Genomic DNA, 23,522 nt, shown 5'->3' on the forward strand with positions numbered 1-23,522 from the left:
TTCTCCCAGACCTACACAACCCAGGAACAGAAGAGCAGACAAGCAGAAAATTCAGATCTTACTCAAAACTAACTGCTTCCTCACAGAGCAGCCCTACTATTTTGAGTGGTACTTGGATGTGAACTGAACCCTCGTCAAAACTGTTGGGGGCCTACGAATCCTTGTGACTGCAGTTTTAGAACCCCCAAGAGCAAGAGAAGCAAGAAATGCTCCAACTTATTTTACATATGAAAACTATTCACAAATGAGTTAACCAAAAGAATTCGGAGCCATGAATAATTGAAGTTATTGTGCTACTCCCCGTGCAGCAACGGAGGAATAAACCGTGACCTCCAGCGAAGCTTTCAGCTCGCTCTCGTCCCCGCAGTCTGGAACCCAGCACACCACATACGCTAATATTTCCTTCGTTACAGTGACCACAGGGCGCTTTAAACAGTTTGGAAGTCATGCTCCCAAAGAAACAGTAAGTACTGGTAAGAACAATTGAATTTGGGGTACCTTCTGAAACACACAGCCCCCAAACTGGGTCTGTACTGAGGGATTAACACTCTTCACGCATTTAACCTAAGAGAACGTGGGCTCTGGCAATTTTCAGTTATAAGCTGCAAAAAACAAACCCATTCACGTATTTATTATCAAGCCAACACTGGACATTACCTACCTCAACCTGAGTCTTGTCACCTTAGGGAAAAAACACGGAAAAGGATGTCCGTGACTTGGTGTTACGTACCTCGAATAGGTCTCCCATCAATGGTGTTTCTGAACGTTGCTTTATGAGAAGCGGTTGAGCTCTCACCTAAGGAGAAAAGGAAAAACCAAATTTAAACCAACCGAGACACGACAAGCACAGCACTGGGTTCTGAGTTTACCCGTCCGTCCCAACACTGTTTCCCAGTAGAAAAGGCCACCCAAAGATGCCCACTGCAAGCAGACAGTGACTACACAGACCCTGAACTCAGGGAACTGATCTCATCCACAGCCCTGAAGGAGCAATTAACTGCAATAACTCACAGGGCCCAAAATAATCAGGTACCAGCCCCCGATGATATCACACGCACGATCCTCTGTTAAGGCACAGGTTAGCACTGTTAACACCGAACCTCGCCTCTTAAGACCAGGATTTCAGCTTGACGCCCCCACCCCACTCCCCAAGCCATCGTTGTTTGTACTCTCAGAGCAGAGAAACTTCTGGGGTTACTTGCCCGGCTTTCATTTCTTCCTCGCACTCAACCAAAGGTAAAAACAAAATGCCAGCAGCGATGGGGAGGACATGTGCAGGCTGGCCACACAAGCTACAGCACCCGCACTTCACAGACGGAGTTTCTTCTTTCTTACTCCCCCCCCCCCGCAGCTACCCTACACTGCATCAGGACAGGCTAAAAATGGCCGGGTGACGAATGTGGAGATGAAACGGCGAGCGGCCCCACTTGCTCTCGTGTCAAGGAGCAGAAGCTGTGAGCTGGGCTTTGCAGAGAGGCTTCGTCCTCGCACGGGTACAGCGGGGGAGAAAGGCACCGAGCATTTTCCTGCGAGACGGGACAGGAGGGCGCTGGCAGAAAGCTGGTCCCGGGTAGTGAACTGCGCCCCCGGGGCCCTGCGCCCCAGACCGGCTGTTGTCTGCGTGTTATTTTTTTTATTTTTCCGTGTCGTTATTTTTTTTAGGGATGCGACAGCTTCCGGTTACCATGGAGGGGGAGGGCACAAACACAGCGCTCAGCTGGCGCGGAACGCAGTCCCATGCCTCGCCTATTCATAGCTCTGACACGATGACGCTAAATTAAGCAGAACTCCTCGCTGTCTCGGACCTAACGGCGGTCACCGCCGCTGTCAGCCAGCCCCTGAGGAGGGAGGGGGATTTCCCTTGGGGCAGGAGAGGCTCTGGAGTCACAAACCCAGCCTGCCACCCACAAAATGGCACCCCCTCGATCCCAGTCCCCGCTTCGGGGTGACTCCAGCACCAAGAGGGAGGAGGAGGTGAGCCCTGGTGCTGAACCTGTTCCCCTCACTCGGGGACCCACGATGGAAATTCACGACCCCCTTTCAAGCCCCACTCCTGAGCCGGCTGAGCCTTTTTGCTGACCTACCGACCCCAAAGCTGAACGGGGCCAGCTGGAAGAAGGCAGAGGAAGGGCTGAACACGAGGTGAACCAGCACAACCCCGGCGCCTACCACCCCCTGCTGACGGAGCCTTGCAGGATCGCCTTACAGCAGCTCCCCGGGAGCCACCAGCTCTGCTCTTCGTGCTCTCGCTCTGCCCGTGCCCTCAGCTGCGTGGATAAATAAATAAATGCACGGCACCAGCTCCATCACACCGCGCAGCTCCCCGGGCCGTGGTAATTCGGAGGAAACCACGACCCCCAAACTTAGGGCATTGTCCTGGCACACCGAGCGGTTCACAGCTCCACGTGCAAACTTTTCCAGGTGTGGAAAGAAGTCCAGGGGCTACGTAGCTGCCGAACCAATTAACAAGTTGTGACACGGCCAACTGCCTTTTTGCAAACACAAAGCCAAGCGGGCTAAAAACCAAGCTGCTGGCAAACCTGCGCTGTTCTTTTAGGCAAAGGGTGGTGAAGCTACAAAGGGAACGCCGCTGCTGCACAACCAAAGCATCCCCGGGCATAACCAGTGCAGCTCAGCACTTCCTAGGCCTCCACGAGCAAGGGTTTCTGTTACAGTGGACTGGGGGAGCAGGTTAAAAATAAATAAATAAATAAGAAATCTGCTGCCCTGTGTGAATGAGCACCCATTTTATATCCTGTTTCAAGCACTTCACGCTTTGGTTTTTCGATGGCACCAAGCATACCTGGAGGTGCTGGCCAAGCATGCCAACCTCTAACATAGCCAGCGAGCTCAACACAGGCCTGGCTGGAGCCGAATGACTAATTATTTGCTTAAGTAGAGTTTACAAAGCTTCCTGGCCTAAATAAGCTGCAGAAACCAGCAGACGGCTAAATTACATTATCATGACCCCGAGTGCAGAGCGCCCGTTAAATTTATAACACAGAGGCTTTAGTCCAAGCAGAATTGGAAGAGTTAATGGCAGGGGGCACGGCTGCGCCGACATCTCAGCCCTCGGCGGAACCTCTGTGAGCAGGGCTTGCTGAAGGACTGAGGAGAACAACAGATTAGTTCTGTGCACAAATAAAGAGTCTGTAAACATGGAGTTAAGGATGAAGGGAGCAGGAAGGCATTACGGTGTAACAAACAGGCACAACTTGTGTGAAGAGTGGCGGTGGGGCCAGAGGCTCGGACTGCACAGAGCACACACCTGCCCCTGTCAGCTCCACACGTCCCGCACGGCCAGATTCACTCCAGGGCACTCACAGCAAGCAAAAGATACCAGGAGGAAAGCGTCACAGATGCCTTCTTGTCACAGCTCGGGTGTTTCTTTACTGTAAGCATCGAAACATTGCCCCTTTTTTGTTCCTGGATGGAAAAGGGTGCCAGCTCAAACGCCCGTGGGTTCCCCCGTGCAGCTGGAAGCGCTGCCCTGCCCTTCTCCCTTCTTCCCCCGAGCAGGAGCCCCAGCCAAAGGAGAACGGCGCTGCACTTTGAGAAGATGTCTCAGGACAGCAAGGCCTACCTGCCCAAGTCCTGCCTCCGCAGCACCGCTTGTAACTGACACAGGTAACTTCCTAAGGGCTTCGGGGGTCACTCCCGAAATTTGCTTGTCATACGCATTCCTCCCTGTCCCTACTTTAGTAGCAACGAGTTCACAGCAGGGAGGATGCGAAACAAAACCACGCAGCAGAATCCAAAGGAAATTTAGATGCAAGCACAAGGCCCTCGGCTCTGCAAGGGATCCTACGTCACAGGAACATGCATTTTAGACAGCTTTCCACAATAACTGCCCGATTTTATCCTCTTAGCTGCCGTCAGGTTGTGTAACTGGTAATGCAGTTCACGGAGTCAGCCATTTCCTCGCTGGGCTAAGCACCTGCAAAGTGCCAGGGCAAGCAGACCCAACTATTACATTCCTAAAAAGAACACCCGGGTATGTCTAAGTAACCATTTTCCTGTCTCCACAACACACTCCCGTAAAGGCAATTTGCAAGGCTAAGCTTCAAAAGCCAGCTGCTGAAAAACGTTTAAATGATGAGGCTCAGGTTATGCAACACAAACCCACAGAACAGATCTCCACGGCCGCAGCACTTGGCGGGAGCGCCCACACAAATGGCACGCTGAAGACGGACCCAAAACTTCCCCTTGACCTTTCCGTGAGCAATTACATTAATTACCTGCCTGCTACTAGAGGGAAGGAATACTGCGAGAGTCCTCTGCGGGAAGGAACTGGATGATTTGGGTGTCTGTGCTCTTAGGAAAGAGCATCCCGAAAGCGTCCAGCAGGTAAGGAAGGGCCCTCCTCCTTCCGCCCACCCAGCAGTTACAACAACCCCACGCCACTTTCCCAACAGTTGGGCTTATTGTTCATCACACGTTTGTTCCGGGCACCCTTCCCCTACATAAAGCGTTCCCATATGACAGGCTCAGAGCCCACGATGGGCACTGCTGCTCTCTGATCTGTAACGAGGAAGCGCAGCCAGACACGTAACAGCACGCACCCGATGGAGGCCTCACGCACAGGGCGAGCAAACAGAAGTTAGCCCGCAGCTTGCAAGGCTGGCACACTGAGTGCGGCCTGTTCTGAACTTATCACGTCACCTTCTGACATGTCAATGCATTCAGAAAGCCGTACAGAAGGCAATTAGAGGAACAATCAGCTTGTAGAGACTTCAGAACGTGTTTATAAAAGCCTCGAGCACTTTACCCTCTCCCAAACAGCACAAGCTAGGAAAATGAGGTGTCATAGCATCCTAGAATCATTAGGGTTGGAAAACACCTCCAGGATCACCTGGTCCAACTGCCCCCTACCACCCCCATCACCCATTAACCACGTCCCCAAGCCCCACGTCCAACCTCTCCTTGAACACCCCCAGGGGCGGTGACTCCACCACCTCCCTGGGCAACCCGTCCCAACGCCTGACCGCTCTCTCTGAGAAGAAATGTCTCCTCATTTCCAGCCTGAACCTCCCCTGGCACAACTTGAGGCCGTTCCCTCTGGTCCTATCCCTGGTTACCTGTGCGAAGAGGCCGACCCCCAGCTCCCCACACCTCCCTTTCAGGCAGCTGCAGAGAGCAATGAGGTCTGCCCTGAGCCTCCCACACCGAGGTGCCGCAGAGCTGGGGGCGCAGGACACGACCCCGCTCCCTGCCGCACCACCGGGGAGGGGGGGGGGGGTATCCGGGCCGCGGAGGAGCGGGCGGGGAACGGAAACCTCCAGGGCCGGGTCGGGGGGGGGGGGGGGGGGGGGCGGGCAGCGGGGCCCTGCCCAGCCACGAGGCCGCGGCGGGGCCGAGGCCGGGAGCTCGAAGCGGGGCCCGGGGCCGGGATGGGAAACCGGGGAGGGGGAACCGGGGGGGGAACGGGGAATGGGGGGGGGGCACCGGGAGCAGGCCCGCGGTGAGGCCCGGGATGGGGGGGTGCGGGGGGGGGGGGTAAGGCCCGGCCGGGTGCGGCTCGGCCCCGGGAATGGGGTGAGGGAACGGGGCCGGGGGCGCGGGGCGGGGCCGGGGGCGCGGGGCAGGGCCCGGCGGAGGGGCAGGGACGGGACCGAACCGGGCCGGGCCGGGCCGCACTCACCGGCCCTGCTCCGCCCGCGGCCTCCTCAGCAGCAGCGGCAGCAGGCAGGCGCCTCCACCTCCCCTCACGCACTTCCGCTTCGCTCCCGCCCGCCCGCAGAGGCTGCCGGGAGTCGTAGTCCACCCCCACCGCTCCCCTCCGCGGGCAGCGCCGCGCGGACTACAACTCCCAGCACCCCCCGCTCAGCGCGGCGCACGGCGCGGCTTCCGCCTCCCTCTCCCTCGCCCGCTCCCTGGCGCCAGGGAGGGCCGCAAAATGGCGGCGGGGCCCTGGCGGGCGGTGCCCAGCCCTCAGCGCCCAGCCCTCAGCGCCCAGCCCGGGGCCCTGTCACGGGCCGAGCCCCGCCGTTTGCCTCCGAACCCCCAGCCCCGGGGACGCAGCGAGGCGAGGCGCGGGCACTTGTCCATTTTTATTGTTGGAGGTTGTCCAAATGCACGACACTGACACGAGGGCGCGGGGTGCCCCCCACCAGCCCCACGCCCACCGTCCCCACACGTCCCCGGCCGAGCTCTATTTACAGTATTCACATCCATTGTACCCAGCAAGTTAAATAACTACATTATTACACCACACGTCCGGGGCGGGGGGAGGAGGGGGGCGGCTCTTGGCAGGCTGCTAGGGTGAGGGTGTCAGTCTGATAAGGTGCATGTTTAAAAAAAAATAATAATAAAGAAATAAAAACGAGAACGAAGAGAGAAACCAGGAGGCCCCGGTGCGGGCAGGGGGCCGGTGGCCGCCTTGCCGGGGCCTCGCGCCGCCCGGGCTCCCCGCGGCGGGGCCGGGTGCAGGTGGCGGGCGGAGGGGAGCAGCGCGGTGTTTCTTCTGACAACAGCTACGGGTCTGCGCGGGAGGCCGGTGGTGGCACGTGCGCGGTGGCCCCGCGGGGACATCTGCCAGGGCCAGGCCATCACAGCACCTCTGCGGGGATGAGGAGAGAAGGGATTTGCTGTCAGAGCTGGAGCAGCCGCAGTGTTGCCCCACACGCAGCCCCCCCCTCGTCTCTCACCTGTGACCTGAGGGGGTTTGACCACGGCCTGCTTGAGGAAGGGCTCCTTGTCGCCGAAGGGGATGATGCTGCCGGGGCTGCTGCTGTGGTGGGAGAGCTCCAGCAGCTCCGGGGAGCCCTCGGTGCCGGAGAAGCCGTTCTCGTGCTTGCCGGGCTGCATGCCGTTCACCACGGGCGCCGCCACCTCCTTGGTCGGGGAGCTTTGGGGTGGGAAGTCGGGTTTGAGCCAGGCTCCCCGCGCTCCTCGCCCCACTGCCCGCCCCTGTGCTCACCTCGGCTGCAGCCCCTCGCCCGAGGGGCCCTTCAGCATCCCCGGTGACCCCGTACTCGGTGTCTCCGTCTCGGGGAGCTCCTCTGCCTTGGGCATTGGCCCCGCTCGCTTCTCACGGCCTGGGGACACGAGGAGAGCCCCAAATCAGCCCCCGGAGGCATGGGGCATGGCCAGGCAGAGAGCAGGATGGCTCTGGGGACGCCGGGCACCCCAGGGAACTGCAGGTGCTGTCCCCAGCCCTGCAGAAGGGTCCGTGTGTACCTGTGACATCCTCCTGCTCGGCTGCTTTCCCGTTCATTATCTTCTTGTCCTCCTTCTTCTGCAGGGAGAGGAGAGCCGTGAGGGGCAGCGGCAGGGAGGGGAGGGCGCTGCGGACCCCGCTGTCCCCAGCAGCTCGGAACGGGGCACGCAGGGTGGGCACCCACCTTGGCATCTGCCGCGTCCGACTTGCGCGTCCTCTTCATGATCTCCTCCAGGCGCTGCGGGGCAGACGGGGGCTCAGGCACAGCCCTCGCCAGGGGGACCTGCCCCAAATGCTGGGCAGGACCCCTTGCCTGGGGACCCCTCCCCAAGTGCCACGCGCTCAGGCGAGCCCCCAGCCCTCACCTTCTTCCTCTCCAGCCGCTCCTGCTCCTCACGCTGGAAATGCTTCTCCCGCTCCTGGCGCTGCCGCTCGGCCTCTTCGCGTGCCCTCGCCTCGGCCTCTTCCCTCTGGAGCACAGCGGGGGGCGGCAGGGATGGATGGGGTGGGGACAGCGGGGACAGGCTGAGCAGGCTGCTCAGCACAGCCCTGTTCCGTGTCCCCAGGGATGTGCTCCCCCCACAGCACCCCACTGCCACGGGCATCGCAGGGCGGGGCTGCTCCACGCTCCTGCATCCCGCTGTGGGGGGGACCACAGGAAACCCTCCCTGCCTTCACCTCCAGTCCTGCCTTCATCCTCATCCTGCCTTCGCCCTCCAGTCCTGCCTCCATCCTCCAGCCCTGCCTCCATCCCCCAGCCCTGCCTTCATCCCCCGGTCCTGCCTTCACCCTCCGGTCCTGCCTTCATCCCCCAGCCCTGCTTTCACCCTCCAGCCCTACCTTCACCCTCCAGTCCAGCCTCCATCCTCCACCCCACCTCTCCCTCCCCTCTCCCCCCTGCACCCCTCCACCTGTACACCCCTACTCCCGCACCCCACCACCCCAGACCTGTCTCTGCAGCCTCTCGGTCTCCTCCCGCTCAGCCCGGGCCCTCTCCTGGGCCTCGCGTTCCTCCTGCAGCCGCCGCTCCTCCTCCCGCTGCCGCGCCAGGGCCTCCCTGCGGCTCTGCTCCTCCGCTGCCTGCTGCGCCCGCTCCTCCTGCAGCCGCCTGCGGGGAGGGGACCCTCAGCGGGTTTCGGGGGCTGGGGACCAGGGGGCTGAACTGGGAGGACACCCACCTCTCCCGCTCCTCCTGCTCCCGACGTTCCCGTTCCTCCCGCTCCCGCTGCTCGCGGGCCTGGCGCCGCTTCTCCGCCAGCAGCCGGGCGGCCTCCTCCCGGTCCGTGGTGCCGGCTGGGGGTCTGCTGGGGGGGGTGGCCACAGCGGGGCTGGGGGCTGCGGGGGCCGGGGGGGCTGTGGGGTGCACACGGCGTCAGTGCTGCTCCCGCTCCCCCTGGCCCTGCCGTCCCCATGGCCACCCCGTCCATACCGACCTGCTGTCGGCTCTGCGGGCACCCTGGGGGGGTCGGAGGGGGCCGAGCCCCTCTCCTCCTCCTTCTTCTCCCGTGCCTTCACCTGGCCCTCCTGCTCGCCCCGCTCGTCCCGGGCTTTGGCACGCACCTTGGGGGACGAATGGGCGCTGCGGGGCAGGGGCGGCTTGTGGGGGGAGCCGAGGGCCGGGCTGGGGGATGCCGGACGGCCTTTGGGGGTGGCGGGGGACGAGGGACGGTTCTTGGGGCCAGGGCTGCAAATGGAGAGAGAAATGGGGGGGTTAGCGGTCCGGGGCAGCCCCCCGGGGCACAGGGTGGCGGTTTTGGGTCCCTACCTGCTGTCTCCTGCAGGCAGGAGCCGGGGCTGTGCCCCGGGCAGCGACTGCCGCTTCTTGAGGCTGCGTTCGCGGGACAAGGCGCTGCGCTCCTTGGCGTTCTCCCGCTCCTTCTCCTTCTTCTCCTTCTTCTTCTGCTCCGGCCACGGAGAGACAGCGTCAGTGTTTGGCACGGCCGGGAGCTGGGCCGTGCCCCGCGGCCACCCCGGCACAGCCAGCACCCACGGGTGTCCCCGCGGGAGGTGAGACTCACGGGCGAGGACTCGGTCCGGCGGCGCGGCGTCACGTCGGGGCTGCCGGCGGGGCCCTTCCGCCGCTCCCAGCAGCGGTGCTGCAGGCGGTGGTTGTGGCAGGGGCTGAGGGGGCTGGCGGAGGCCGAGCGGGGGCACACGGGCACTGCGGGGCCGGAGCAGCAGCGCCGTCAGAACGCGGGCGGCACAGCACCAGCACCACCAGCTCCTGGTGGCTGCGGGCACCTTCCTCACAGCCCCGTGGTGGAGCGGTCCCAGCCCCCTGCCCTGCGTGGTCCCGTGCCCCCCCTGCTCTCACCCTGCTCCTTGCCGTTCCCAGCCAGCGTCACGGCGCTCCGGCTGCGCGCGAGGAAGGACAGGGTGGGCGTCATCAGCCGGTCCACGATGCTGCTCTCCCAGGGGCTCAGCTGCAAGCTGCGGTCTGAGAAGGGAGAGGAGCCCTCAGCGCTCCCCAGAGCCCCCCAGCACCACCCCGGGCCCCTCTCCTTCAGCCCCACAGCTGCGAAGCCCCAGGAGTGCCCAAACCTCAGCTGCAACGGGGTTGTCCTGGCATGGACAACCATGGCACTGCACGGGTGCACACGCTGGTGGGTGACCAGGCACCCATGGGACGGCGCTGTGGCAGGACGACGACGTTATCCCCATGCCCCATTCCGAGATGCACCCGCAGCGAGCGGCACGAGCAGCATTGGGGCCAGCTCTGCTCCCCGCCGCCCTTTCCACCGGTCCCTTCCTCATACCCACTGCTGGCGCACACCCTCCTCGTGCACCCCGTCCCGGTGAGACCGAGACCGAGCCCTCGGCGCAGGGCTGCTGCAGGGCACTGCACCGTGCCCTTGCCCCAAAGGAGACGCGCTGAAGCTGCCAGGCATGCCACAGGAGCCAGGCCAGGCTCGCAGCACCCGAGGAACAGTGGCCTGCAGCCACGCTGCTGGCTCAGCTGGGCACGGGGACGCTGCCAGCTGCCCTCCGGTGCCTGCTGCTGGCACCCAACACCCCACGGCCACATGGATAGCACCCGCAGGGACAGGGACCCTGTGCTCCTCTCCATTGGGACCCCCGGCCAGGCAGGGAGCAGGACCTCGCTGCCGGGAGGGGAGAAAACAGAGACATTGGAGCAATGGTGGGGACCCAGCACCGAGTCCAGCACCGGTGCAGGACACAAGACGATGTCGACAGCCCTGGGGGTGCCCCCCCCGGCTGAGCCCCAGCGCGGGGGCCGTCGGGAGCCGCCTGCATCAGCTGCTCCAGCTATTTATACCCGGCGGTGCGCGCCCATCTCCAGGCAACCCAGAAACACAACAGCAGCCCCGGCGCTGGACACAGCCCTGCGGCACGGCCAGCAGCCCCGGGCAGCTCGCCCAAGCCACGACGACCTCACGGCACCCAGCGCAGCGCTGCACCCACGGTGCCCCGAGGCACCCGGCCCCGGGACGGGCGTCACGGTGGGCACCGGCCCCGAGCAGGCTCCAGGTGGTGGGCAGCCCCGTGCTGCAGCTGCCTCTGCACCCATCGGACGCGGCTCGCACCCATCCGGCTCGCACAGTACAAGCTGCCCTGGGGCAGGGAGCAAAAAGGCTCCCTGATCCCCATCCCAGTCCCTATCCCAGTGCCACCACCCAGTGCTCCTCCTCCTTCTCCTCCCAGCCGGCTCTGCCATGCCCCGTGGCTGGGCAAGGAGCCACCGGCCGGCTCCGGCCTCCTCCTGCAAGAGAAAACAGCGAACGGCTTCTCCTCTCCGCGGGCACCGTGTGGCACGGCAGGGTCGGGGGGGCGTGGGTGGGCGCTGCCTGCCTTGGGGGGGGGGGTCCCTAGCGTGGGGTGGGGGCCGGGCTGTGCCCCCCTGCGCTGCGGGCACACGCAAAGGGCTCTTACTTCTACTGGGAGAGTTCCAGAGGGTGGCGGAGGATTTGGAGAGCCGCTTGTTGATTATAGAGTCGACGTGTTTGGGGAGGTTTACGGCGGACACCGAGCACCGGCTCGCACCTGGAGGGAAAAGACACAAGGGCATTAAGGTCGGGGGGCTGGGCTGGGGTCCCCCCGCATGCAGCATGCACTGACGTGGGGCTGTGGGGCTGCGGAGGGGCAGGGGGCAGGAGGAGGACGTGGTACGGAGAGGCTGGGACCGGGGGCGACGTTGTCCGGGGACAGGCTGCGCGGCGCTGGCGTCCCGCACGGCATCGCGAGCCCCGCTCATGCTGGAGTCATGCAGGGATCTCGTCTTCGGGGACCGGAGCAGCTCCTGGCCCTGCCACCCTGGGGTCCCCACAACCCGGTCTGGACCTCGAAAGCTGCCAGCCAGGAGCAGCAGGACAAGACAGACACAGGACGACTCTCCCAGCAGCTCCGGTTCTCCGTGGCAGAACCAGGATGGTGCTGGGGGACAGCAACGCCTCGGCAGGGCGCTGGGAGCCCTCTGCCCCAGCTGGGCAGACAGAGAGCCCGCTGATGGAGGAGGCAGCAGCCAGGTCAGCAAACAAGAGCGCTGGTGGCAGTGCTGGCCACGTGTCCCCACGGGAGGTGGCAGGGGAACCCGGAGAGCGTCCCCTTGCCAAACCCTGCCAGGCACCGCACGGTGGGGGAAGAGATCTGATCCCGAGTGTGCCACGAGCCACAGCCGGGCACGCAGCGCCTGTACAAACCACGTCTGTACGCGCAGCACCTGCACGCACAGCACCTCTATGCAGCCTGACCAGGCACCGCCGCACACCCGACGCCGGCACACGCAGCCCAGCTAGGCGCAGCCGGGGCTGCCGCAGCCACCCCGTGGCACGAGGGGAGCAGCCGTGGCTCAGGGACCTGGCGCTCCTCACCATGCTGTAGGCTATACCCCAGCCCCGTCCCCTCGGGACAGGGCGTTGGGACCTCCGCACGCAGAACCGTGGTGCCAGCACCACTAGAGAGGTGTCCCCGAGGAGAGGAGCCCGCTGTGGGGCACGAGCATCCCGCAGGGGGCACGGCACGGCCACGCACACCGGGGGCACACACAGCCCTGCTCACCCCCACGTTGGGGCCAAACGCTGCCCCCACACAGCAGGAGGACGCGGGGACACGCCGCAGCACAAATCCCAATGAGTGGGCAACGTCCTTGCACGGCTCCACAACCTCACCCGGCTGCCAGAGCCGCACCACGTCCCGCGGCCGCCCCGCGGCCCTGAGCGGGACGCAGACTGCAGAAGGGAGGACGCAGCCTCCGGTCACAGCCAGCCTGCAGGGCACGGAGCCACGAGAAACGGGAAGAGCCGAGGGGTCCCACCGGGCCCCGGCACAGCGCGGCGGGGTGACGACGTAGCAGAAAAGCAGCACGCTGGGTTTGGTGGCACTCATCCCCCTCGCCCAAGCACCGCCGAGCCGAGCCGAGCTGTCACCCCGGGCCCTGGGGGCCCCGCTGCGCGCCCAGCCCCGCACTCACCGTCCTTGTGCGCGGAGGAGCCGTGGTGCAGGGCCCCAGCCCACGACCACCGCTGCTGCCGGATCTCTGCCCACGTCTTCTTGGCCGAGCGCTGGATGGCCGCCTCATAGCGCTCCTGCCCGGGGAGAGGGACGGGCTCAGGCTGGGATCGGGCAGCGGGGACAGGACTGCCCGGAGACCCCCAGCCTGGGGCTGTCACAGCCACGGGGACACTCGCAGAGAGAAGGGGCAGCGACGCCCGCCCTGGCTGAGGCACGCATGTGCCCGAGGGGCCCTGGATGGGCTGACGGAGCCCCGATGGGGCTGCACATCCCCGCTGTGCCAGCCCCCAACCCCGCCAGCCCCCGGCCCCACCTTGTTCTTCTCCAGCTTCTGCCTCTGCCGCTCCTCCAGGACGGCGCGGCGCTTCTCCGCCTTCAGCCGCTGCTCCTCCAGGCGCTTGCGGCGATCCTCCAGCTGCTTCTCCCGCAGCAGCTTGGCCTTCTCCTCCTTCTCCAGCCACAGCACCCGCTTGGCAGCTGCAGGGGGGAGCCCGGGCAGGGGGGTCGCACCCTCGCACAGCCCCCCGGTGGGACGCTGCTCCCCAGGGACCCGGAGAGCCCCGGGGCCGCAGTGGGGACGCGTGGCGGTGGCCGCGGCACGGGGCCGAGCGGCTCCCCGGGTGTGCGGGGCCGGCAGCATCGCGGCGTGGCGAGGCGAGGGAGGAGTTTGGGCGAGGACAAAAGGGAGCCCGGGAGCCCGCCGAACCGCTCGGGGGAAACAATGGGGGAATGAGGGTGGAAAGAGCGCGGGGACCAGGGGGCCCCATGGGCGGCGCGGGGGCTCCGCCGCCCCGAGCTGCTGCCTGCCCACGGGATGGAGCCGGGCTCCCACGCAGCCAGGGGCACCCGCACTGAACTGGGGGGCGCTGGGGAACCCCGAGATTGTCTGGTGTGCAGGGCAATGCAGCGGGGTCACCCACGTGCTGGGGGGGGCAGACCCGCAGGCACAGCTGCTTCTGCCCTGCGGGCTCAGCCTGCTAATAGCAGCTAATGGGATTGCCAGCGACCTGGCCAAGCTCCTTAGCTGCCCCGCCTGCCCCTTTCCCATCCACTTTCACTCCCAGCGCACACCCGTGGGGCTCCGGGGGCTCACAGCACCCCAAATTCACCACCCCCGTGCTCCCCTGCTGCTCACCCAGGTACTTGGCCCGCTCCTCGCGCCGCTCCTTGGCCTGCTTGTGCCTCGCCTGGGCTTTCTGGGCGTCTGCAGCGGGGAGAAACGGTCAGAGCAGCGCCCGTACCCGCACCCCGCTCCCCCACGAGACACGGAGCAGCACCCATGGGTGCCGGCGTCCCGGTAGGGCTGCGCCCCCGGGGCCACCCACCTTGCTTGGGTCTGGGGCTGGCGGCCGAAGCCGGCGATGCTGCAGCTGGGGCCGAGCGGTCGCCCTTGGGGGGCACGTCCTTTGGGGGTCCGGCCGCGCTGCCCGGGGGGCTCTTGGCATCTGGGGGGGGCCCTTTGCTGGCGGCGGGGTCCTGGGGGGTGCTCCCGGGGGGCAGCGTCTCTGCCGGGCAGGGGGCAGCAGGGACGGGGTGCGGCTGGCCGGCGGCGTGGGGCGATGCCTCTTCTTTGGGGTGCTCCATCGCGGGGGGACGGGGAGGTCCGGGGGGGGGCTGCTCGCACCAGGGGGGGACGCTCTCCGCTGAAGGGGCCACGGCTGGAGGGATGGGGGAGACGGGCTGTCCTGACGGCGCGGCGGCTGCGGGAACGGGTCGGTCACACTGCGGGGCGCCGCTCTCCATGGAGGGGGGGACGGCGGGGGGTACGGGGCCGGCGGGCTGTCCTGGGGGGGTGACGGCTGGAAGGACGGGTGGGATGCTCGTTTTGGAGGGGGTGACGGCCGGAGGGACGGGCGAGGCGGGCTGTCCTGGGGGGGTGATGGCCGTAGGGACGGGTCGGTCGCGCTGTGGGGGGGGGCTGTCTCCATGCAGGGTGCCCCCAGGTGAGGGGGGCTGCACGGCGAGGGGCAGCACACTGTCTCCCATCGGGGACGGTGTCTTCCCTGCAACACACACAGAGAGGAGGTGGTCAGTGCACGGGGGGGGGGAGTCAGAGCGGCTCCGTCCCCCTCCAAAAACAACCCTGGGGGGGCGAGCAGCGTGGCAGCAAGGCTGCCCCCGGCCGCAGGGGCTGGGCACTGTCCCCTGGGTGCTGCCATCGTCCCGGGGGGACCCCCCACGCCGCCCCACGCCGGGTGCCAGGCGCCACCCGCACAAAGCACAGTGTGAGCGGCCGGGGCTCCGCCAGGCACCGCTGCCACAAAGCCGCCCTTCTTCCCTGGCAGCTGCTGCCCCACTGCGGGGGGCTGGACGCGGGGACCCCACGCCGGGCACCCAAGGGTGGCTTTGGGGACCCACGGGCTTCCCGGAGGATGCGGGGCCGCTTCCGCCGGCGCGGCCGGAGGCAGGATGGGCGCGGGCCCCTCGGCCTGACGTCACCGCTGCAGCCCGTGTCCCCCAGCGCCGCGGCGCGCTGCGGCCGTGGCCCGCGCACAACCATTAACTCATGCCCCAGGAATGCACACGAGGCCGCCGCCGCCGCAAGAAAACAACCCCCTCCCCGCTCAACCGTCCCGCGCCGTGGCCGCTCGGTGCACCCCGGGGTGCCCCCCAAAAAAAGCAGCGCCCTGGGGGCACCGCTGGCACGGAGCACCCAGGGAAGCGGTTCCATCCTGGGCGGTCCTGCTGGGGCGTGGTGCTGGTGGCTCTGCGCAGCTGTGGGATGTGCTGGGGCCACCTGTGGGTCCTGTATGGCCGTGGCACCCTGTGGATATCAGCAACCCCCTGCAGTCAATCACCGAACGCACCCTTGGGGATCGCAGCCCCGATCGCCGTGCAGCAGGAGGGGTCACTGCCTCTCCCTGGGGAATGACACCCGTGTCCCCAAGCGGCTGCACGGGGACCCGGTGAGCCAAGGAGCTGCCGCGGGAAGCGGCTCTCGCCCCGGGGCGCTGTCACGCAGGGAGCTCGGCCGTGTTTGCAGAGCTCTCTGCAATCTTCAGAGACGGGCAAAGTATGGGCTGTGCAAACACCGGCCGGCGCCGCTCCTCCGCACCGCGGCCAGGCGATCCCAGGGGACAGCCCTGGGCTGCACGGGGAGGCACCGCCAGGAACCCCTCCACCCATGGGCGCAGGGTCCAGGGTTCCCAGCACCCCCACTGGGGGCTCTGCAGCTTGCGGGAGCTCCGGGCGCTCCCTGGATGGGCTCGGGCGAGCTGGGGCTGCGCTGGCCGCCCCACGGCAGGACGCGGCCAGCCCCAGCCCTCCCGCAGCCTTTCCGGGTATTTTGTGCCGCAGGAAGCCGGCCCGTCCCTTGGCCCGATCCTGCACATCCCACATCCCGCAGGACAGCCCCGTCCCGCTGCACCCGGCAGCCCCAAGGAAGGCTCCCCCCACCCGCTCCCAACACAAGTGTGACGCAGCCCGCGGGGCCACCACTTGAGCCGAAGCCTCACGGCCGGGCTGACACCTCGGAACAGATGGACATAACTCCCCCGAGCCCCCCAAGGTGCGCCCGGCCGTGCCGGGGGGGTGCCATCCTGCCACCCATCGCTGCGGGGCACCGAGCCACCAGCACAGCCCGCGGGCAGGACCCGTCCCACCCCGCTGCCCGCAGGGACGGCGGCACCCACGGCCGGGGCAGGGCCGCGGGGCACGGCCAAAACCCCGGGAGCCGCAGCCCAAGCGGGGCCAGCCCTGCGCCATCTGTCCCTGTCGCTGCTCCGGCGCGGCAGCTGCCCTGAAACCCAACGCTGCCGGCGCCCAGGCGGGCGGGGGCCCCTCTGCCCCGGCCTGGGGCATTCCAGAGGGGATTAGCTCCCAGCCCCCAGACACGGCTCCCCTTCAGCCCCCAGCCCGGGCGGCAGCAGTGGGGGACGTGGGACGATGCTGTGCCCAGAGCAGTGGGACCACAGTGGGCTGTGGGGTCGGGAAGGGTGCTGGGCACCCAGCGAGGTGCTGCACCCCGATGCCAGGACCACCACGGGGGCAGAGCTGCGGTGCCGGGAGCCCATCCCAGCTCCTCTCATGGCTCCTTGTGGCCTGGACACCAGGCATCGCGGTGCCATCGGGCGCCACCAGCCCCTCCGGCACGTGGCCGGGGCTGCTCAGCCAGGCAGAGGCAATTCCCCGGTGCTGTGAAGCGAGAGCACATCGAAGCCCGGGGGCGGCTCTCGGAAGGAGAGCAGCCTGCGCCACCCGGCCGCAGCGGAGCCCTGCGGGGGCTTCCCACGACGGGAGGGCAGGGGCAGGGGAGGGCAGCCCGGTGTGCTTTCACCTCGCTTCCCCCCGCTGCGCCGTATCCTCACGTACCCGCTCCGTGGCACAGCCGGGCCCACCGCAGCGTCCCCAGGCTGTCCCCAGTTTGGGCAGGTCTGGGGACGTTGGACGGGGCTTATCCTGACCCAAGGAGGGGAGGTGGGCACAGCAGGGGCCTGCCCGTGGCTGCTGCAGAGCCACCCCAACGGGGATGATGTCCTAGTGCCTGGACAACAGCCCCCAGCCACCTTTGCCACCACCACCCCAGGGCACAAGTCCCTGCGTGTGGGTAAGGACGGCAGCCGCACTGCGTGGGGACAAGACCCCGATGCCAACCTCAGCCCTGGAGCCACCGATGGCTCTCCAGAGCCTGCAGCCCCGTGGGGACGCACGCACGGCCTCGGCCCTTCCTGGTGCTGCTGCTCTCCAGCTGCCTCCCCCACCTGGATGGCAGCACCAGCTCCACGAGGGGGAAGGATGCGCCCCCAGGGCCTCTCCTCATCTTCAGCAGGTCCCGGTGCCACCTGCATGGAGCAGGGAGGCAGCAGCAGCCCCAGGGGCTGGGATTGCTCTGTGGGTGCTGGCATCCAGCAGGGACAGGGGCTGCCACCAGAGCCCCGTGGGGTGCACGGGGGTGCTGAGAGCCCCAGTGCTGCCCCTGTCCCACCCCACCTCACCATGACTCAGATGAACTTCAGGGACATCCCCTGCCCGGTCCCACCCAGCTCCAGGGGATTTGCCCGTGCTGCAGCATCCCTCACACCTGGATGGGGCAGGGACAGTGAGTAAGCATCCCCAGCACATCCCCAGCACGTCCCCAGCATGTCCTGGCCGCCCATGCAGGCGCAGCGCTGACGCACGCCCTCGTCCCCATCTCAGATGCGGGCGACGCGCAGAGCGAGCACCAGCAGCCCTGCGCCGTGGGGGTGGTGGCTGGTGGCACCCCGGCAGCTGCACACGGCGGGGACACCCCGTCCCCCGTGGGGAGGGTCCCAGGAGCCAGCCCCACGCACTGCCAGGGCAGGAGCAGGGCCGCAGGGGGAGCAGGCGGGGGTCCCGCTGCCCACCCGCTCCTGGGGGTCGGCGCGGTGAGGGGGGCACAGGGCTGCAGCCCCAGGGCAGGGCGTGCAGGGACACCACGGCCCGGCGGTGACGTGCTGAGAGCAACAAGGGGAACTTGGGAGCTGGGATCTCGTGGCCAGAGCGGGGCCAGAGCCTGGGGGGGGGTTTCCAGGGTTTAAAATACCCGCAGAGGAAAGCAGAACGCGCTGGAGCTGCTCCTGGGCGCCGCCACCCCAGCGATAAAACTTTCCACTTGGCCGTGGTCACGGCGCGGCCCCGACTGGAGCGAGGGGCCTGGGCACCTGCCTGCCGTCCGTCTGGGCAGCGCCGACACGAGGTGCCCTCGTCCTTGGGGCGACCCACACCGCCGCCACCCCACGCCCTGCTCCTGCAAAGCTGCCCGCGAGCATCACGCTGGGAAATCACAAAGCTGGCTCGGAGGCAGGGCTCTGCTCCCATCAGATTCAGGCTGCTCGGAGAGCAGGGGCTCAGCACCTCCAAAAAATAGGTCCTGAGCTTCGTAAGGTGGCTGCGGGCACCTACTGGGGGCTGGGGTGCTGCAGGATCCAGCTCCGTGCCCGGGCAGCTGCCCTTGCTGCCACTGCCCTCCGTCCCCGTCCCTGCTTGGAGCCCTGCGAGGAGTGAGAGCCGCGCTGGCTATTTTGGACATGGCACCACGGGACTGTCACATCGCCGCCCCGCACGTCGCATCACGTTGCTCTGACGCTTTCGCAGCAGCGGCTCCGCTCGCGGCCCGGAGCTGGGCGAGCGCTCCCGGCGCTGCCTTCTCCCAAACGCAGGCGCTGGCGGGCGACCAGCTCGCCCTGCACCCTCCCTGCGCTCCGTGCCAGGGGGAGGAAGGGCTGGAGAAACCGAGGCAGACCCAAATAAGCACCAAGCCCTGCCTGCTCCGTGCCCTGTGCCCTGCTCCTCACCCCACCAGCTCGCCATGGGGCAGTGCCCCCCGTGCACCCCTCTGCTGGATCCTCCGCTGCGACCATCCGCACCGCCGGGGGAGTCCCTGTGCCTGCTGGAGGCCAGGACGAGGCAAACCCCGCAGGTCTGGGGCCTCCAACCTGCATTATTTTGGGAGTCATGGAGCAGCGTGGGCTTCCTGGCCCTTTGGGTCACCCACATAAGGATCGAGGACACTTTTCAACAAGCAGCTGCAGAGGAGGATCCACGCACACGAGGGGAGCTCCCTCTGCGAGGTGGCCTCGTCCCCAGAAACCTCAACCTCGGCCCATCCTCGAGAGGCCTCCGCCAGCCTCCACGGAGGCAAGTGCCTCTGCACATGGGGGGCCAGGCTGCTGGGGGGCAGCCTCAGGGAGCGTCCCCCTTCCCCACGCAGGCCGGGGACGGCACCGAAGGGGAAGGAGATGCTCGGCTGCGCCGCAAACGAGGGGAGGCAGAGGAGGCGAGCGGAGGCAGACAAGATGTCTGCAGCGCCGTTTGTCAGGCTCGCTATCCGCAGCCAGCTCACTCAAGAGCCTCCGATAAACGGCGAGAGGCATTTGGGCGCTCGCGGGGAGGCAGACGGCTCGTCCTGCCCTCCTCCGAGAGGGCCCGAGCGGCCGAGGCCGATGAATCACGGCGGCGCCGCGGCCCTCCCACTCGGGCGGGCTGCGGCGGGCACCGGGGGCCGAGGGGGAGGGGAGCTGCCTCTCCTCTTCCTCCATCAGTGGGAAGCGGCCCCGCCACAAAGCCCTGCTTAGTCACAGCCCCTCTCCGGCAGACACCAACCCGTCCAGGGCCAAAGAGCACTTGGCCGGAGACCCTGGAAGAAAGAGCCAAAACAAACCGGCGCCCCGAGACTCGGCCCCGCTGCCCTCTCCCCGTTTGCACCGGAGAGGCCCGGAGGCCGAGCTCCCCCCGGGGCAGCGCTGGGCACCGGCCCCGGGCACCGGCGGAGGCAGGAGGAGGGCACCGTCCCCATCGCCTCCCCGCCGGGCACCACCAGCCACCGGGCACCACCAGCCGCTCTCCTCACCCACGCCCCGGCCGAGGTGCCGGCACGCGGCACGAGTGGGGTGTGGGAAGCAGGGGGCCACCCACGCCATGGCACCCGCGCCCCACGGTGCGTGGTGGCTCCCCGGGGAGGGTGTCGGGGTGCCCGGGGTGCTGGGGCGAAGCGGGGAGCTCCGTGCCAGCATCGCCCCGGGCGGAGGAGGCGATGGCCGAGCGGAGCCCCCCGGGGAGGTCTCCTCAAGGGCAGGCTCCATCTCGCCGCAGCGCCGCGACGCAGCCGCGGGGCCGGGGGCTGCGTGCCTCCTTCCCACCGCCAAAATGGAGGGACGGGCCCGCGCCGCCGGGCTTTGTCCTCACGGGTGGATCCCCCAGCACCAAACATCTCCGGGACCCCCCTTTCCCATCCGTGGGTCCCCCCCCCCCGAGGACCCCGCCACCGCCCCAGGCCCCGCCGCCACCGCCGCATCCCCGCTGGGCTCCGGCATCCGCCGCGCCAAGGGGAGCGCCAAGGGCCGCATCCGGGACCCCCGCCCGAGCGGGGCAACCACTGCAGCTCTGGGGGGCTCCCTCACCCCCATGGCCGCATCCTGCACCCCTTCCTCCCTCCCTGCCCTCTTCCCCAAGTAGCGGGGGCCGGATCCTGCACCCTCATCCCCCCCCATCTCCAGCCCCACCGCCCTGCTCCTGTGTTCCCCCCCCCACTCCCAACCCCAGGGGCCCGATCCGGTGCCGGTTCCCCGGAGCCTTACCGGGGGCTGCCTGGGGCTGGGGCTGGGGCTGCGGCTCCCGCCCGGCGCTGCTCCTCTCCATGGCGTGGCGGGGAGGCGCAGAGGGCTGGCCGAGCCGTGCCGAGCCGTGCCGCGCCGCCCCGCTCCCCCCAGCCCGGTGGGGGAGGACGCTCCGAGCTCCCCGCCCCGGCCCCGGGCCTCCGGCGGGGCTGGGGAACCGGGCAGGCTGGGGGGGCTTCGCCCACCGACCCCGCTCCGTGCCCCCCAGGCCGATCCCTCAGCCCTGCGCTCGCCCGCCTGCGTCCCCGGATCATCTCTCCCGAATTCTGGGGCTCGCTCCCACCGGTGTTTGGCGATGCTCCGGTAACCGACGGGACCCTCTGCCCCCAAAAAGCCGTGGCCAGCACCGGGGGCACAGCTGCTGCCACCCGGGTCAGCGCTCCGGTCACCCCAAAGGGACACGGGGTTCCCTCAGCTCTTTGTGGGGTCCCACCCGCTCTCCCCCGCCACCCACACCCCGCTCGTCTGCACCCAGCACCACCCAGCGCCCTGGGATTGAGGGCTTCAGCCCCATGCACCCCATCCCTACCCCAATATGGGGCAGGTCACGGCGGGACCCCCCCTTCCCAAGAGGATCAGAGCCCCCCAGCTCAGCCCCTGCCCCATGCAGCAGCCTGCAGAGCTTGTGCACCCCAAAACACGGGCACTGGGCATCCCCAGGAGAGGGGGCAGAGCTCATGCACCCCAATACACGGGCATTGGGGCTCCCCAAGAAAGGGGCAGAGCTCGTGCACCCCGGTATATGGGCACTGGGCATCCCCAGGAAAGGGGGCAGAGCTCGTGCACCCCAATACACTGGCACTGGGGATCCCCAGGATAGATGGCTGAGCTCATGCACCCCAAAACACGGGCACTGGGGCTCTCCAGGAGACAGGGCAGAGCTTGTGCACCCCAGAAGCAGCGGGGCGGGCAGGGACCTTGATGAGCACGGGACGTGGTGATGCACGGATTCGGGTTTGTGCAGGCAGCGCCTGTTTTGGGGATGATGTCAGCGGCAGGCCAGGAGATCCCCTGCCATCCCTCCTCCTCCTCCTCCTCACCTACCCGGCAAACAGGTTTCCCCAAATCCCAGCCCTCCTCTCCGGAAATGCATTCCTCTGACTCAGGGAGCGGGCAGGGGGCTCCCAGCGGGGCAGGGGAAGGCCCGCATGGATTTGGGGGAGCACGAGGGCCATATGGGGACACCCAGCTCGGCACACCCTTGGGACCGGGGCACGGGGAGACCTCGGCAGCCTCCGGCAGGGACAGGGTGGCCCCGCTCTGTGCCGCCTCCGATGTGGCCACGCGCACCGAAACCACCCCAAAACCACCCCAAAACGCCCCAGGGCTTTGTGCTGCGGGCTCCTGGCCGGGTCAGAGCTGTGGTTTCCCCGAAACTGCTGGCAGCAGACTCCCCGCCGGGGAATGCTGCGTGGCCAAGCGTGGCTGCGGGAGCCGCAGGGCCCTCCGGGGACGGGACGGGACGGGACGGGATGGGAGCACGCAGCACAGGAGCACATCCAGATGAACCCACATCCAGGTGAACCCACAACCAAAGGTAAAACCCCAAGACAGGGAAGGGGAACAGCCCTGCTCAAGGTGCCTGCGCAGCCGAGCCTCCCTGGGGGCTGCAGCAGCCCCCCAGCCCCTCATCTGCAAGCACAGTGCACGAGGGACCCAGGGAGCGGGGCCAGGGCCACCCCACAACCTGTGTCAACAGTGCCCGAACCCTTTTCCTGGTGGAACCACAGCCCTGCAAGCCCCAGGGGGGAACAGACAGAGATGGTGCTCCATGCCCAGCGCTCCCCAGCCAGCCCGGAGCAGGGGCACGGCGAGGAAGGGGCCACCACGGAGGTTCGGGCCCTGGTGCCGTGCTCCCGGCACGGGCGGCGATGCCGAGGGCTCCCAGCAGCCGTGCTGGGCTTATACAAGAGGCAGGCAGCACCGAGCGCCCTGCTGCACCAGGGGTGCTGGGTTCGCCCCCCCCCCCGCTCCCGTGGGTGCTGGGAGCAGCCGCCCTGCCCGAGCTCATGGAAAAATCGATGAGCTCATCACGAGCACGCCGCGCAGCCCGGGCAGCCCCAAAGCCAACCCCAAAGCCAACCGCGTTCCCCGGGTGCTTGGCAGGGGGGGCGATGCCCCCCGCCCGCTCCCCAGGGCTGGTTTGGGGAGGGGGCTGCCCCCCAGGTTGTCCCCTCTCAGCCCCAGCATCCCCCCACCCCGATCCCGAGCGGCTCAGCCTGCGGGGAAGCCAGCGGGGCGCTGAGCTCCCCTCAAATCGAAGGGTTATTAATTAAGGTAATTACAGCTGCTGCGTGGCCGCTGCCCTGCCAGCGCGTGCGTCGGCGCTGCGGGAGGCTGGGGGCAAGCGGGGAGGGGAGGGGGGCAAACAAATCCCTGCCGACGGGGCGGACATCAGCGGGCAAAGCGCTGCACGGACACCCCAACCCACCGCTCCTGCCCCCTCTGCCCCACACCCCAGGACTTTGCCCCCTCCCCAGGCTGCTCCCACCCCGCTGCCCTGCGTGCCATGGCCACGAGGGCTGATCAGAACCCCTGGCCCCAAAAAGCTCCCTGCTGACCCCCCCAGCTATAGGGCAGCGCCCCAGCAGGAACCCAGGGGTGCGGGTCTGGCCCCCGAGCTGCTCGCTATGGGGTTGGCGCTGCAGCCAGCCCCAAAGCCCCAGTGCTGCGGGACGGTGAGCCGTGGGGGCAGGTGATAAATGGGCCAGTGCCGGGCTGAGCCCTGCCCTGCCCTGCCCCAGCTCTGTAATTATCCCAGGCAGCATCTGTAATTAGTGCCCTGATGTAATGGTGCCGGTGCCGGGCAGCCTCACGCG

The 23,522-nt window shown here is 67.3% G+C and overlaps 2 protein-coding genes across 8 annotated transcripts in view; both read right to left on the minus strand.

The window, feature by feature from the left end:
- Window positions 1–5,771, minus strand: part of THRAP3 (thyroid hormone receptor associated protein 3) — a 34,182-nt gene extending 28,411 nt beyond the window's left edge. For 2 of the 6 annotated variants that reach the window (XM_083810358.1, XM_083810357.1), the window contains exons 1-2: window positions 5,642–5,765; window positions 731–796 (exon numbers count right to left, since the gene is read on the minus strand). The gene's annotated coding sequence lies outside the window, so the exon portion shown is untranslated. Of the gene's footprint in view, window positions 1–730; window positions 797–5,641 lie in introns of all 6 variants that reach the window. The other 4 variants (XR_014575199.1, XR_014575200.1, XM_083810355.1 and 1 more) reach the window with 4 other exon arrangements.
- A 263-nt stretch (window positions 5,772–6,034) lies between these two features.
- Window positions 6,035–20,873, minus strand: MAP7D1 (MAP7 domain containing 1). Of its 2 annotated transcripts, XM_083810359.1 has the most exons (18): window positions 20,665–20,873; window positions 13,954–14,631; window positions 13,764–13,832; window positions 12,942–13,105; window positions 12,588–12,702; window positions 11,051–11,161; window positions 9,474–9,596; window positions 9,178–9,320; window positions 8,925–9,058; window positions 8,593–8,843; window positions 8,338–8,512; window positions 8,108–8,267; window positions 7,525–7,629; window positions 7,344–7,397; window positions 7,180–7,237; window positions 6,920–7,037; window positions 6,648–6,847; window positions 6,035–6,559 (listed from the first exon to the last, which is right to left on the minus strand). In XM_083810359.1, the coding sequence occupies exons 1-18, from the start codon at window positions 20,723–20,725 to the stop codon at window positions 6,549–6,551; spliced, it is 2,730 nt and encodes a 909-aa protein (XP_083666485.1). In that variant the 5' UTR covers window positions 20,726–20,873; the 3' UTR covers window positions 6,035–6,548. The 2 variants fall into 2 exon arrangements, with proteins under 2 accessions (XP_083666485.1, XP_083666486.1); XM_083810360.1 differs by lacking the exon at window positions 11,051–11,161 and having other exon boundaries at window positions 20,665–20,870.
- Between the last annotated feature and the right edge of the window lie 2,649 nt (window positions 20,874–23,522).

Source organism: Anser anser (assembly GCF_964211835.1).
Source record: "Anser anser genome assembly, chromosome: 24".
Lineage (NCBI taxonomy): Eukaryota > Metazoa > Chordata > Aves > Anseriformes > Anatidae > Anser > Anser anser.

What these genes read in the sequence shown, in the direction of transcription:
- MAP7D1 (XM_083810359.1), bottom strand. Translation starts at nt 20,725, where the DNA reads ATGGAGAGGAGCAGCGCCGGGCGGGAGCCGCAGCCCCAGCCCCAGCCC. An exon ending in CAGCCCCAGACCCAAGCAAG is followed by an intron (nt 13,833 to 13,953) that starts GTGGGTGGCCCC and finishes TCCCCGCTGCAG; the next exon opens with ACGCCCAGAAAGCCCAGGCG. An exon ending in AGCGGCTGGAGAGGAAGAAG is followed by an intron (nt 7,398 to 7,524) that starts GTGAGGGCTGGG and finishes TCTGCCCCGCAG; the next exon opens with CGCCTGGAGGAGATCATGAA.